Below are 16,435 nucleotides of genomic sequence, written 5' to 3'. Positions count from 1 at the left end.
TGAACATACAGTATAGAGAATGTTATCTCGTTTCACTACGTATAAATAATTAATAAACAATTTTAATTTATTGAGTCTATCTTTATCTAATATAAATATAGGCAAAATATTTTTTCAAATATTCCAACTGTTTATATTGTTCAATTCTTAAGAACAAAAAAAACAAGCCTACAAATTTGCGACTGGATAAATTCATTCCAACTTGTTATATAATATAATTTTCCTAACTCTTTTATTGCTTTGTATATTAATGAATTTGAAAAAAGTGTATAAAGCTAATTAGACGGTTTAAGAAACGAAAAAAAAATCACGAACATTATTAAATTTGATATAAAAGCACCTTCAATTATCAAATATAGAAATGTATATGTGCATATACATGTTTACGCATATATCTATGCATAAAGAAAAAGATATATAAAGAGCTAGAGAAAGAGATATCATATTTTAAATTATATTTTTAAGGAAGACAATATTTGAAATATCACTGCAGCAATATTAACAATTTATTTAACTATGCCAAATAATTGTTAATCTAATAAATGTATATTTGTATATATATATATATATATATATATATGTATATGTATATCAATATATATATATATAATTTAGTACCCATAATCAAAAAATTAAATTTGATAAAAATTTCTTCCTCAAATATATCCTAAATAGAGATTTTACGAAATTCTTTTAGACAATTTCGCATATTAATCTCTTTAACACAATGTCTTTTTCATTGATAACAAAAATTTATTAGATAAATTAAATTAAATTATTTATAATAAAGTAAAGATTTAATCAGACTATGTTTACTGACATATCTTTAATATCTAGAAATACTAAGATTAATAAGTAATTATACTAACATAACACAAGTGATATCTAATATATCATATTTTACAATTGATCTCTAGATGTTTCAAATTCTAGTAGTTAAAAATGTACAATTATAATAAACTCTTTTATCGAGTTATTATTTGCCGACAATTTAAAAATTTGTACAGATCTTCATCTTCAGATGCTAGATAGTTTTAACGAATGTACAATAAATTATCTACAATTATGAATTTGTGAATCCCTTGAAATACAAAAAATATGAACATACTATTTTACAAGAACTTTTGCCTTTAATCATTGGGTTGCCTCTACTATCGTAGCCTAAAACAATAAATTAATACTGATATATTTATACGCTGTATTATTTCAAAATGTTTTTACATATTAGATTACTTACATTTATTTTTTCAAGGATAGTATTCGATGGATTATCCCGTTTTATAGGTTCTTTTGTACTTTCTTTTTGAAAGCTTTTTTTTTCATCGTTGACTTTTACATTTTTCTCTGGACTTTTCAAAGCATTTTGAGCTTCTATTCTCTTGCGATTAAGAAATGCCATACCATGTACTCGGAGATGTTTATCAACGGAAGCTTTATCTTCAAATACAGCCATGCATACGGAACATTGATTAGCTATCATCGCTTTTGTTTCATTGTCAAGATCATCAATACTATCCGGCGCATATGACGAATTTTTATTCATGTAAGAAATAGGATCTTCTATTCCATGGAAAGCTTTCAAATGCATCTGCAGACTTGGTGCAACAACAAAGTTTTCGCCGCATTCTAAACACACCAAATATCTACCTTTGATCCTATGATTGGATGCTATATGCTCTCTTAAGTCTGACATATTCGCGCATCGTTGATTACACTTCCGACATATAAAATTACCCTCTTCATCTTCTATGGATTCTTGTTCCACGTACAACCCCAAACCAAATGAATTATTTGAATCTGTATGTTTCTTTGCACTCCATCTTCTTTTTTTTTTCGAAATCGGTACCGTTCCTTCGGATTTACGCTTTTTATTACTAAACAATTCCTTATAACCACCATTAATAAATTCAGGAGTTATTCTTAATAATCTTGGCGTTACAACAGATAATTTACATTCCTCCGAATGCCTTGCATTAAAATGAATACTTATAATAGGCCAAGCAGTATTTATCAGCTCACCGCATAAATGACATACATAATCTTGATGCACGTCCTTTGAATTAGTTGGACCATTTAATGCTATTCGCCACGGTCGTTTGATATTAGTTTTACGATTTCCAGACGTATGAGAAATCGTACGACTAAATTTTTTTATTTTATCTTCTTGCTGATTCCTACTTTCTAAAAAATGTTGAGGAATTCGAATTAAAGGTGGTGGCTTTGGTATGATGTTTATATCATCATTCATTTTATTATCGAGATCGTTGTTTGTTGATAGAGTAGTTACTGGTTCTGATTCTATTACGCTCATTGAATTCAAATCATCGCTTATTTTTGTTTCATTAGGCGTTTCCGTTAAAGGAGAAAGTGTGCTATTAATTTTTTCAACTACATTTAATTTACTGTCAATTGATGTTAAAATTTCGCTTGTTTTTAAACTCGATTCATTTAATTTGATGACAATATTGTCAACACCATTTACTTCTTTTTTATTTTCTGAAATAATACTATCAGTTGTTATACATTTTGCATCACTTTCTATACTTTCTTTTGCAGAATTACATGTTTCTTTTGATTGATCATTTACAATAGATTTACGTTTTTTTGTATTATCATTTGATTGTATTTCCTTATTTTCTACACTTACTTTTTCCATGTTAGCAATATCTGACGAACATTTTTGATCTTTTGACAAAACACTAGCCATTGATCGTACATCCAAAATTTTTGGTAGATTATCTTTTTTATCAGTGTTTAAGTAAACTATTGAACAATCCGTATTTTCTAATCTAGCATCCGAAATATTAAAATTCGACATTTTATTCGATATGATAGGCCAAACATTGTCTTCCATCTCAATTTTTATTGTTGATTGCATCGAACCCAAACCTTCATTATTATCTGATACTTGTTCAAAATCTTCTGATGCAATAGTTCGTGTATTTATTATTTTAGGTACCATTGTATCTTCATTTTCATTAAAATTTCGGAGTTTTCTGAATCTTTCATAACTTAATGGCTCATTTTCTTTAAATAAACATTCATAAAGACTAGATGGTAAAATATCTTTTAATATTTCCGGTTTAATAATTTCTAATAAACGATAGAGGTGAACTATTTGAAAATGTATTTTGAATTGCATTAAAAATTGTTTGCTTTCGAGATTATAATACGAACAAAAAGGACATTTCAACCATATTATTTTTCGTACACCATAATGTTTCTCCAAGTGCATCATATATTTTTCACACCGATTAATACATTGCCCCAATTTGCAGATCATCAGTCTTATTGGTTCAGATTTAACCATAGTCGAATGCATTTTTTCACGATGCCTTTTATATTCATTGTACGTATCTAATACCATATTACAAGTCTCGCATGCTATCTTTTTACTACTATGCATAACAGCAAAGTGCCTTGCTATGGATTCCGTATCTTGAAAACCATCTATCTGACATATTTTACAACAAAAAACACGCTTTTTCAACATATGGAAACAAAAAGACCATGTATGTCCTTCGAGTGATCTAAAAGAAGGAAATCTGCGGAAACAATCAGGGCATGCGTATGGTTTTTCTTCTTCGTGAAAATTCTGATGTGTTAAAAATCGAGTAACGTTACCCTGATAACTACGACATTCTTGACAAAAATGTTTGTAACATGAACAATATACAATATCATTTTCAGCTGGTTTAGAAAATCCCGGAATATAAGTTTTAGGTTTCATGACTTTATTGCATGTGGCGCATTTGAAATTATTAACATATTGACATTTTGATTCCCAATCAATCGATATTTCTTCATCATTCCATACATCCTTCATATCTTCTGATTCGTTATTACAAGACTCGAGAGCATCCTCTAATGCTGTTTGTAAATTTCGAATTGATTTTAATGTATCTTCTATAGCTTTGTCATCCGCGAAATTCATAACACTCAGAATTTCTTTACGGACATTTTGCAAATGTCGAATACGTTCCATTAATTCGGGATAATTCAATTGTCGAAATTCGTTCAACATATCTTTTCTACAATTTGGTATTGTTACAGTTGTAACTACGTTTAGCTGCTTGGTACTACTCTTCGTTTTTTTTATATTCAAATATATTTCTGCATTTTCGGCCCTACGAAATGACAAAGCTTCACACAATCCATCGTTATTCAGTAAATCCAATATAGACTGTTTAAATTTCGGTTTCAGGTAAGGTCTGGATATCTCTGATTCTTTTTGCACACAAACAGCAGAATTTTGTTTTTTTTGAATTTCACAACTTGAACTATTTGATAATTCTGACGAAGATGGTGATGGCGTAGGCAAAGAAACATTTGTTTCGAGTAAGTTAAGATATGTATTTTCAAACAAAGATAACTTCGTTGCCCCATTTTGATTTTTTGTAATATGTTGTACGACTTGCAAATTATTTGATGAATCAGGCGACGTAGACGTGCTTAATTGATATACATCATTTGATGTATGTGTAAGAATATATCTTCTCCCATTTCGATATACAATTGTACCTTCAAGAGAAATCTGTTGAGGAGATTTTGTTTTATTAGAATCATCTACTATTTTTTGTAAATTACCAGAAATCTTATTGTCCTCCAATATTGCACTATTACGTATATGTAAAGGTATTAATTTTGTAGATACAGATTTAGTATCTTTTTCATAAAATTTTGCGTCAAGCGTTACATGATTGACTGTTTTGTTAACCCCATCCATATCTTGACCAACAAATACAATTTTATTATTCGAAAGATGAGACGGAATTTGAGTAATAAGTGCATTCATTTTGACAGAGTCTGTACCTTGGAATGTTGGTAAATTTGAATCATTTTTTATAGTTGATAAGTGTTTTTGTTTTTCATATTCCTGATTCATTATCCCTTTATGAGATAAATTAGGCAACAAATTAGCATTCTTACTAATTGAATTCTTAATTAAATTATCGGTACTATTCTGTGTAGTGATTGCAATGGAGGATAATTTTCCACTATTACTACATTTGTGGGCAAGATCTTTTTGCATATAACTAAAATCTTTCTCCAAATTTTGATTAGAAAAATCTTTAGCACTGATGAAGTTAGATGATCTATTAGGTGAAGATGAAACGGAAGTAATATAATTAATAGTTTCTTTTTTCAATATTTTTTGCTTACTTTGTTTTTTCGTTATCGTTGATTGTATATTCTTATTCATATATTGCACATAATTTGAATTCGTCATTTTATTATCGTGTGAAGAATAATCTATTAATGAGTCATATGTATAACACTTATAAGTAGGACCACAATTTACAAACGTAATATCAGTAGGAGTGCAAGGATTATCTTCATTCTCAAGAGTATTCTGACTGGACACAGGATTAGCTGTGGTTATAATACTCATATCGCTAATATTTTTATTACTATCTTTTTCATTCTTCTCTGATCCTACTTTACTGAGTCCCGAAGTAGAGGATTTGAAATTAAGTTTGAACAATGAGTTCAAAGGAACCAACTCTGCATCTACTTTAGCTACATCTAAATGAAATAAATTCCTTCCATTATAGGTTTTTATGATCTTTGTAATAGGATTATCATCATCAATATTATTTTCAACTAACTTCCACCAATTGCGATTAATTTTATTGGCTCTTAACCAATCCATGATATGTACTCTTATCATGAAACAATATTCCAAAAGTGCTTCGCAAGCAAAATCCATTTTAGATGTCCAATCACCCTCCACATTTGGTAATGGCATTAACATAATATCACATATACTGACTAAAGATATATTATGCAATTTCAAATGTGCAAAAAATTGACACTGATTATAAAAAACTCTAATAGTTCCCATTTTTTGACGCTTATGAATACCTCTCTTTTTCATATATGATCGCTTATCTTGTTCCATATTTACACACAAATCACACGGTGTACTACTATTAGGTACATGTGTGCACACTGTTACGAAACATTTCTGACACCAAAATCCTAATATCCAACTGTGTCGCTGACTATGGTCTTCGAAGCTGCTTTTAAACCAAAAGCTAAGATAAAAATAAATTTATTCAATGCATTGTTAAATAAAGTCTACTTTCTTTGCTTGCGATAAGATTGCTTAGAAATAAAATATAATTCTTACCAATCTTTGCATTGTTGACATACGTATACTAAATCAGACTCTCCATTATCACATTTTAAACAATCTGGTGCTTTTAAGGGCACAAATGGTATAGGGTGCATCTTAAAAACAGCATTTCTCACTGCTGCATGATACTTCAGTCCCCATTTTTTATAAATTCTGTGTGAGCTACGGAGTATGATGTTCCGATTGTTACGTTTCAAGCTAGAAGCAGGTTCCTAAAGCATAAAGATCAATAACATGATTTAAGTGATATAATCATTTATTACAATATTACTATGTAAAAGTTCAATGTTAATATAAATAGAACTATCAATTACAAAGATAATTAAACTAATTCATATGCTGATAATTGTACACATATTAAACAGCAAATTATAAATAGATATATGTATACCATATTTTTTATTATTATTATTATTATTATTATTAGTATTATTATTATTATTATTATTGTATATAAATTTTAATATAACGAAGTAACTAACGTAATATCATGTATGTGATTAAATTTATATATAAGTATCTTTTTCTCTTACCATTTGTAATCTTGACTGTGTATCTCTCATACTTCATTAGAATAAGTAAAATAAATTAATACATTGTTATGAATCACAAGATCAGCCATGACATGTTTTCAACTGTTTGTTGCTCGGTCGATAATATAGAAAACAAAGGCGCTAATATCGTAATATTGAATTATCTAACTCTGTAGAAATATATTACAAAACACAAATAAAAATAATGCTTATTATCTTATAATTAATTTAACATCTGGATAAATAACCCAGAAGAAAATGTTTACCTAAAGTATATTAATTACCAATATTCATTGATACTATGTTACAGCTGAAGTGGTCTTCAATGGTTCATTCATAGATCCTGACACTAAAAAGATTTTAAAGAAAAATATTAGATTGTAAATAAAACATAAGCATATACATTAATAAATTCAGCATTAATCACAGATATACAATATTTAATAACTGAGATATTCTAGGTTTCTCATTTACATCACAGTATACAATATTTCCTAGTAGGATTGTGATTGTAGTCATGGCAATTAATTTAGAGGATAATTACATTTATGTACATAAAAGATAAGTTTTATAACATTTAGATACCGAAAATAGTTTGTTATTATATATACTTTTACTTGTTCATACTATTTTACATAGAAGTATTATAATATCTAAAATAGCTCTATACAACAAGGATAAAATTGTTTAACAGTAGTACAGAAATAAAGAGTATCAATATAGATATTATCAATACTCATATTGACTTATAAATTGATATATGGAAAATATTACCTTGTATAAGATATATAATTCTTAAACATCCGGATATTACCACTTAATAATTTAGAAATCATATATATATTTATAAAATTATTAGATTTTCTCCTACTTGTAAAATTTATCTCCAAACTATCTCAATAATCTAGAATATTAAATGAACATATTTTGTCTAACCCCCTTATGATAAATTTATAGATGTCGCTATATATGACTAAAAATATTTATGAAAAAGTTCATCATATATCAATATATCAATATATAACTTATTATTAAACAATGGAACTTTGAAATTTCTTTTCTCTTAGCATTTTAATTAGTCCAAAATAGATTTTCTTGAAATTATTTGTCAAAAATGGAATTAAACTATTTTTTACTTTTTCTTATTATTATTAAGTATTCTACTAAATAAGAGACAAAACTATCAATTTTCAGAAAAAAGAATGTTTAATCTATAACTATCTTTATCGTGGACTTTATTGAAGACTATCTATATTGAATGTACTCTATGCTTGCTAGTGAAGGTTGTGCAACTATTGGACTCTACTAAATAATGACCTACTACGAGTTCAATCCGTTTACTGGACGTTTGAAAGAATCTACAAGATTTCAACCATATTATCCATTAGTAAGTAATAATTGAAATATATTCGCCTTATATTTTTACCATTTTCAAATAATTGACAATTTACAAATTTAAAAAAAGGTTGACTTTCTTGTAAATTACCTCCATCATTACTGATGACAATTTTTTAAGCACCAGTTAAGTGTTTTCTATTGATTTATGTTATTTTTTGAACTGTTATTCAGTCATCATTATTAAGTAGAAAACAATCAAAATATTCGGTATCTTATACTGTATTCCATTTACTTATTATTCAAATTATATTTCAATTGTTTTACAGTACTTGTACAGTACTTGTTTTACAGTACTTTAGCAGACGACATATCGATCACGTAACAAAATGTTCTCACATATGATTTTAATAAGACTCGCGCGATCATACATTATTATTTATATTTTATATAAGAACAAAATTTAGGAAAATATTATTTTATAATAATATATACTAATTTTATACACTAATTTTTACTTATAAACAAAATTCTATCTTTTTAAACTATTTTAATTTATTATTATATTGATAAATGAATTTTATATTTTTGCAGAAACCTAGTGCATTAAATACAGCAGAACAAAAATTAATTTGGGATACAATGGCAACCAAACCAGCAGAAGTTAAGCCATCGGCTTCAGTTAGTACCTCATCCGTTGACTCTAAACTTCTTCAAAACTATAAATTTTTCCAGGTAAATTTTACATTAGGGTTTATATATATATATTCATATTTATATTAAAATGAAATAAATTCATGTTTTTAATATAATCATATAAAATTATTGTTTTACACAGAGAGATATCCACAAACCAGTTTATTTAATGGGAGGAACAAAAGACAGAGTACTATTAGGAATAACAATTGCTCTAACATGCTTGATTGGTGCTGATGTAGCAAGATTTGTGTATGATATGACAAAAAAATAAAGTATTAAATAAATGTATATAATGTAGAGATATAGAAAAAAAAATGTAATACATACTATGCACATTATGTTATGTGTTGAATATAAAGTAAAATAAATAATACAATTAAAGATTCGTACAACTAATTCTGTTCCTATTTTGTAATATACTATTTTTACTATCCTCTTCCTATTGGAATGAATCTTATTACAATAATACGAACAAATATTTTTTATCGTTTAAACATCTTATTTTTTAACCAGCTATGAAAAATATGTACATATATCAAATTTATACATAAATGACAAATAAAGTTTTGTGTATTATGACACTCCAATACAGCACTCTGCTAGTGATAATATCAATGTGTCATGTTAGATTATTTCTTCTTTAAAAAGAAACTATTAAATAAAAATATGATTATAGTATTAGTAAATATATTTAAAGAGTGATTTTCGTATTTAAATTGATTAGACAAATTAAGATATATTATGTTTATCAAGATATTCGTTGCATTTATGTATTTACTGATAACCTAACCTTGTCAACATCATTGATAAACAAATTAATAGCAGGTGATTGCATTGTATTAATTATAATACATGTAATTATCATTGAATCGATTAATAATGGATGACAATACTGCCCCAAATATGATATTTCATCCGATAATATCATCAATACAAAAAATCGCACTTTATGAAACAAAATCGGTAAAATTATTTATATTTATTTGTAAGTTAATAAGAAAATAATATTTAAAATAATATTCTAAAAATATTATAGCGATTTTATTTAATGGGATCGAATAATACGCTGACACGATTTCGTGTATTAAAAATTGATCGGATGGAACCAAGAGAACTTTTTGTTGTTGACGATAAAAGGGAATACACTCAAGATGAAATACAAGATCTTGTTAATATGATTGATATGGGTAATCGTACACGTATAGGACAACGCAATAACATTGGCGGTGTTGCACGAGTTGTTTCAGCTTTTGGTATTGTTGGTATGTTAAGTTCTTATGTTATATTAAATATAATAAAGGTTCTAGTATGGTGTGTAAAGAATTACAATGTTTATCATTGCATGTATATGCTTCTGTAGTCAATATTTGGTATGGTTTATAATATTTTTATGAAATTTTTACACTTTAACAATCACATTTATCGAGTCATTATCACAATATCATTAAAACAGTATTATTTTAAATATGATAGTCTTAAACCTGCCTATGGTACGTAATCATTTTATAAATGCAACAGCTTAGGCTCCTCAGCTTTGCACATAATTTTTTGTCTTTTTTTATAACACAATTTATGTTATAAATATTGAAAAATGCTATGTAACTTTTTCATTTTATTATTATTATTGTTAATATTGTTATTATTGTTATTATTATTATTATTATTATTTATGAAATTAAAAAGAAAGAAAAGACTAATATAATTATATCATATCAGAACCATTATTAATTATAATGTAAAGAACACAGCTTATTTACATATGCTTGCTAACAAAGGCAGCAATAATAAAGAATCCAGCACAAATATATCAGAGGAGTCTGAGCAGCATCGGTCAGAAAAGCCGATGCACAAACCGACAAAAACTAAATTCACCTGGAAGAATATGTGGCAGAGAGATACTTTTCCCAGGCTAGTGTCAGCTTTCGGTCTTCTTGGTAAGGCTCATTGCAGTTTTTATTTTCTGAGCCAAAAAAGAAATATTTTCTCTTTTTTACTATAAATTATTTATCATCAATTAAAACAATGGACTATTATAAATACTATTGTTTATATGTATTGTAATAATCTTCTAAAATAATCATATAGAAATTTTTTTATGATGGTTCAAATTATTCTTTAATATAATATTTGAAGAACTGCTACATTCTAAAGATAAGATTCACAATTAATAATTATGCACATATAATTTATAATATAACATGGTATGTATGTTAATTTTTTGAGCATGGCTCTATTTGTTAGTTATCCACGCATGACATTTTGTCAGCGATGTAATCATTGGTAGATGAAGCATGTTCTGATGCACAAAATGTGGGATATTTAACAGCAAATCAAAATAATTATATATTTGTTGTATGATATAATAAGTACAACAGAATTTCTAGTAAATGTTTATATTTTTATCTCATATTTCTCTTTTCTAAAAATATTTATAAAAAATTATTTAAGAAATCTTCTGTAAAAGGTTTTATACGCTTCCTGGAAGGATATTATATCATTCTTGTAACGAAACGTCGTCGAGTGGCAGTTATTGGTCATCACACAATATATAAAATAGAAGATACTTCAATGATATACATTCCCAATGACACTGTTCGTCTCTTTCATCCTGATGAACAAAGATACGTAAAGATGTTCCAAGGTATTGATTTAAGTAGTAATTTCTACTTCAGTTATTCCTATGATTTGACGCACACTTTACAATATAATATGGCACCGCCAAAGCACATTAAATTAGACATACCTAACAATGCTAATCAAAAAGAAGATGATATAGAAGAAGCTGAAGATTTTTTTAACATGTGGTCGTTCCATAAAAATTGGCAGAATGATAGGTTTGTAATTTGTTTGTTACAATAAAAACAAAATAAAGCATATTTCATCTTCTATTTCTTTACAGTAAAAAGGAAAAGTATATTGATTATGCAGTGCGTAGTAATCCAAACCGTCGGTTCATATGGAACTCACATTTATTATCACCAGTGGAAAAAGATCTTCATAGAGATTGGATTTTATATGTTATACATGGTTTTATTGGACAATCAAATGTTAGCATCTTTGGGAGATCTGTGTATATCGCTTTAATAGCTAGAAGAAGTAATAAATATGCAGGCACTAGATTTTTAAAGCGTGGTGCAAATTTTGATGTAGGTTTTATATTATTTATTTTATATGACATTTATTCAAAGTTCTATGAATATATATACGAATTTTCATATTAAGGGTGATGTAGCAAACGAAGTAGAAACAGAACAGATTGTTCATGATTCTGGTGTGAGTTCTTTAAATAATGGAAGATTTAGTTCTTTCGTGCAAATGCGTGGCTCAGTTCCTGGCCATTGGAGTCAAGATGTTAGCAAAATGGTTCCAAAGCCTACAATTGTTTGTGATTTAGCTGATCCATTTGTAGAAACAGCTGGTAAGAAATTGATTGAATGATTCAATTATCCATCCGAATATTCATTTAATTTAAAACATGAAATTTTATAATTAAATTCTTTTCTAGGAGCACATTTTAATAAGCTTCTTAAGAGGTATGGATCGCCAATTATAATATTAAATCTTGTTAAAAAACGTGAGAAAAAAAAACACGAAAGTACATTAAGCGAAGAATTAAGTACGGCTGTGAAATATTTAAATCAATTTTTACCTCCAGAACACCATATTCAGTACATAAGCTTTGATATGGCCAGAATGCTCAAACGGTAAATTATAAAAATTATAATCATAAAAATCATCATAATTGATTAAAAGGTATACGTATATTAATAATAAATAAAATGATTTATGTACAGAAAAGAAGTAAATGTAATGGGTCGTTTAGCAAATATAGCCCATAATGCTGTTTTAAAAACGGGTGTTTTCCAATCGCATAATCCATATTACAGTCAAAGAAATTTATTCATGCAACAACACAGTAATGCTAAAAAAGTTCACAAAACAAATTCAAGTTCTGGACTATCATTTAGTTCTTATGATGTGAAAAATTCTCTTAATAATTCATTAAAAATAGAATATAATAATTATTTAAAAACTCATAACACTTTAGAAATACCATCCATCGAATGTAATAAAACGTATGATCCAGAATATTTTGAAGATCATGTAAAGGATTATTTTGCAAGAAAAGGAATCCCACAAACTGGAATTATTAGAACTAATTGTGTGGATTGTCTAGATCGAACAAATACAGCTCAGTTTGCTATAGGCAAATGTGCTTTAGGATTTCAGTTATGTGCTTTGGGAGTATTGGAAAGTCCTAAACTTGAATTTGATTCTGATTGTGTAAGAATGTTGGAAGAATTATACGAAGATCATGGCGATACATTAGCTTTACAGTATGGTGGATCTCAATTGGTACACAGAATCAAAACCTATAGGTAATAAACATAAATTTTAATGTAATTCATCAATGACAAATAATAATAATCTGTATTTGTAAATTTAGAAAAACTGCACCATGGACTAGTCAAGGAAATGATATTATGCAAACATTGAGTAGATATTATAGTAATACTTTCAGCGATCAAGAAAAACAACATACAATTAATTTATTTTTAGGTAATTAAGTATTTGACTGGGCAAATTAATTTGAATTGCAAATACTGAAAGTATATATTTCTTTTTAGGTCTTTTTATACCAGAAGAAGGTAAACCTTCAATATGGGAATTATTAACAGATTATTACCTTCACCATAAGCCTGCTTGCCAATATCTTCGCAAAGGAAGATTGCTTACTCAATGGTGGAATAAAAATGTATTGAAATGTTTACCATATGCGTTCAATGAAGTAACAAAAACTTGTTCTGAAATGATACAAGTACAAAGTACTTATGAAGAAATGATTGATATTTATTATGATTATCATAGGTAAATGATATTTATGATAATCATTACTTTTCATTTTCCTAAAAGATTTAAACAATAACTAATTTCACAAACCATTTTTTCAGGCCTTATGAATTATCTATATTTTTGGATTTATATGCATATATAATAAGTCATTCAGTTAGAGATTTCATGCCTCATTTTACAACAAGTTTTAGTCCATTTGCTGTACGCATAAGACCAGGTAGAAGAAGAGAAGAAACTGGTAATAAAAATTTGAATATGAAGAATCCATCTATGACTGGACAAAGTAGTACAAGTAGTACAACGTCTAGTGCAAGGTATAATTATTATGTTTCAATACATTTTATGTTATTAAGGATGCTACTAATTTTATTTTACAAAGTTCAAGCGAGGATTCAACTTCCGACGAAGATGAAAGTCATCCACAGATGAATGAATCACAATTATTTGCATCTAAAGATAATTCAGAATTAATGTCCTTTGAATGTTTGTTTCCGTCAATGAAAGAAGTATATGGAATGCAGCCAGAATATCCAGCAAGGAATGATATTATCCTCTATAAAAGGTAATTTTTTTTTTTAATTGTTCTATTATGCTTAGTATTTAATAATTTACTGTTTACTGTCTATTTGTTTTTGCAGATTCGTTTTAATAGGACGTAATGCAACGTATCCGATAGATCAAACAAAACTTCGTTCGAAACTAGTGCAGCAAGCATCATTTCCAGAAAATCCACAACCACCAACTGTTACTTCTTTACCCTTCGTCAAAGAAGCAAGCATAAATATATATGAACAGTATGTTAAAAGAGCAAAGGTAAATAATTATTATACATAAAATAAGATGTTTGGTAACTTCGTCCTTTAAAAAATTATTTGTTTAAAATAGGTTGGTGGTTCTATTCCAAATTCTAACGACATGCATCTTTATAAGAGTTATGCAAATCAAGAACAGCTATTATTAAAGTTAGTACGTACTAGTAATTGTACCTAAAACTTTATTTTTATTATATTAATTTTTATCAATTATATATAGAGAGACATTTAATTAAATTAAATTTAAATCTATATTAAAATAATTAATAAATATTTATAAATTAATAATTCTTTTAATATGTAAATATTATGTATTTTAAATAAAATATTTTTAATTTAAAGGTGTGTTTAACAGAAATAAATTATTTAGTATTGATAAGTTTTTATTGTAATCCGTAATAAGAAATACACATTGTCGATTAATCAATCATGTTGTATTGCTAGAAAATGGAATATGGATAAAGATGGAAATTCCAATTTTCCATGATTTGGACAAATAATCCAAATAGTTTACTTTAGCTTCTTCTTTGGGCGGATGTTATTAGTGTGTCCACATTTCTTTTTACGGCAGTTAGTTGCACGTGGATGAAGACGTGCATAACATTTCCTACAGATCATTTTATCGCAATTATATTTCTGCGCAAGAATACGAAGAGTGGGTTCAATAACTCCACCTCGAAGACGCAATACCAAATGAAGCGTTGATTCTGTTCGATGAATAATAAAATTACTTAACATATTACATTACCCAGATAAATGAGTATAATATATGTGTACAACTATGATCAATAAATTATTATTATTGTTATTATTTTTATCATTATTATTATAGAATGTACCTTTTTGAATGTTATAATCTGACAAAGTACGACCATCCTCCAGTTGTTTGCCAGCAAAAATAAGTCTTTGCTGATCGGGAGGAATTCCTTCCTTATCTTGAATTTTAGCTTTTACATTTTCTATAGTATCAGATGCCTCTACTTCAAGAGTAATGGTTTTACCCGTAAGGGTCTTTACGAAGATCTGCATTGTGACTTACCTAAATATGGATTACAATAAATATATATACAACATTTGTACATAAAATTGGATAGATCGTGGAGAGAAATTATAGTAATTATTAAATTGTTTTAATCCTAGACGATTTGTATAAATTTTATTAACATGATACCTTAAAAATATTATTTCTCAATTATTCTCTTGATTATTTTAATATTTATTTTATTATGATTTATTAGTTTAGAATGAAAAAGGTTTAATTTTTAGGATAAAAAAATTCACTGTAAACTTGAAAATTTAGATATTACGATTTAGTTAACAGCATGTGTTATTGGCAACGTGCCGTGATGCAGTTGTTTTATAACACGTTTTTGTTTCGATAGATTTTAGATTAAGGAAGGAAATTGACGCACTAATTACGTCTCGTTAAATACAAGTATTTAATGTAACAAAAAATTGATAATATTATGAAATAATAGTTAAGATTTGAAGAATTATATTCTTACCGTTTTAACAACGTGCACGACAGTAAAATCATAGAGAAGAAGATTTTCTATAGATGATAAATTAACTTACGTTTTCATTTTAACGATTACTCTGCCATCTTACGAATTTATTCAGTTGAATGATTTTGATTGGTTAAGGCTATTTACTATTTTCAACCGAAGAGTACGCAACTTCAGCGACGCCTATGGACAAAATGTGAACCAAAAGTGTAACTAGGGAGCAATATATTTCTACTATAAACTTTTAGTAATATAACTATTAACCCTTTCAGTACGAGCTCCGGATATATCCGGCATATATCTGATTACCTATGTGTACAAGCGCCAGATATATTGCCTGGGTCAGACAATGTACGATGTAACATTACACTCATGGAATACATAAAAATAATTTATATATATAAAAGAAGAGCAGTTTTCCTCCTCTACGTATAGAGGAGGGTTAATAAATAATATAAAGAAAAGAAATAAATAATAAATATTTAAATAATAAATATTTATATAATAAATAAAATTAATAAATAAAAATAAAGAATAAAGAGATTTAAGATTATTTAA

General features: G+C 27.4%; 4 protein-coding genes across 6 annotated transcripts; 2 read left to right on the top strand and 2 right to left on the bottom strand.

Moving 5' to 3' along the window:
• Positions 1 to 807: 807 nt before the first annotated feature.
• Positions 808 to 7,616, bottom strand: LOC122524891. Of its 3 annotated transcripts, none has more exons than XM_043647382.1 (6): positions 7,447 to 7,616; positions 6,939 to 7,021; positions 6,673 to 6,842; positions 6,134 to 6,351; positions 1,238 to 6,038; positions 808 to 1,161 (listed from the first exon to the last, which is right to left on the bottom strand). In XM_043647382.1, the coding sequence occupies exons 3-6, from the start codon at positions 6,700 to 6,702 to the stop codon at positions 1,135 to 1,137; spliced, it is 5,076 nt and encodes a 1,691-aa protein (XP_043503317.1). In that variant the 5' UTR covers positions 6,703 to 6,842; positions 6,939 to 7,021; positions 7,447 to 7,616; the 3' UTR covers positions 808 to 1,134. The 3 variants fall into 3 exon arrangements, with proteins under 3 accessions (XP_043503317.1, XP_043503324.1, XP_043503333.1); XM_043647389.1 differs by having other exon boundaries at positions 6,957 to 7,021; XM_043647398.1 differs by lacking the exons at positions 6,939 to 7,021; positions 7,447 to 7,616 and having other exon boundaries at positions 6,673 to 6,921.
• Positions 7,617 to 7,934: 318 nt separating this feature from the next.
• LOC122524033 lies at positions 7,935 to 9,102 on the top strand. The gene is made up of 3 exons (XM_043646076.1): positions 7,935 to 8,059; positions 8,602 to 8,742; positions 8,846 to 9,102. Exons 1-3 carry the CDS (start codon positions 7,985 to 7,987, stop codon positions 8,975 to 8,977), a joined length of 348 nt encoding a protein of 115 aa, XP_043502011.1. The 5' UTR covers positions 7,935 to 7,984; the 3' UTR covers positions 8,978 to 9,102.
• A 306-nt stretch (positions 9,103 to 9,408) lies between these two features.
• LOC122525878 (polyphosphoinositide phosphatase) lies at positions 9,409 to 14,593 on the top strand. Its single transcript, XM_043648885.1, has 13 exons — positions 9,409 to 9,669; positions 9,743 to 9,968; positions 11,171 to 11,540; positions 11,606 to 11,852; positions 11,929 to 12,124; positions 12,212 to 12,410; positions 12,501 to 13,085; positions 13,154 to 13,266; positions 13,335 to 13,575; positions 13,659 to 13,874; positions 13,940 to 14,122; positions 14,199 to 14,373; positions 14,446 to 14,593. Exons 1-13 carry the CDS (start codon positions 9,586 to 9,588, stop codon positions 14,548 to 14,550), a joined length of 2,940 nt encoding a protein of 979 aa, XP_043504820.1. The 5' UTR covers positions 9,409 to 9,585; the 3' UTR covers positions 14,551 to 14,593.
• Positions 14,594 to 14,737: 144 nt separating this feature from the next.
• On the bottom strand, positions 14,738 to 15,980 carry LOC122525450 (ubiquitin-60S ribosomal protein L40). The gene is made up of 3 exons (XM_043648280.1): positions 15,878 to 15,980; positions 15,212 to 15,411; positions 14,738 to 15,079 (listed from the first exon to the last, which is right to left on the bottom strand). The coding sequence occupies exons 2-3, from the start codon at positions 15,399 to 15,401 to the stop codon at positions 14,883 to 14,885; spliced, it is 387 nt and encodes a 128-aa protein (XP_043504215.1). The 5' UTR covers positions 15,402 to 15,411; positions 15,878 to 15,980; the 3' UTR covers positions 14,738 to 14,882.
• Positions 15,981 to 16,435: the final 455 nt, after the last annotated feature.

Source organism: Polistes fuscatus, unplaced genomic scaffold, assembly GCF_010416935.1.
Source record: "Polistes fuscatus isolate 324 unplaced genomic scaffold, CU_Pfus_HIC Scaffold10, whole genome shotgun sequence".
Lineage (NCBI taxonomy): Eukaryota > Metazoa > Arthropoda > Insecta > Hymenoptera > Vespidae > Polistes > Polistes fuscatus.
This window is presented reverse-complemented; position numbering and strand designations above follow the sequence as displayed.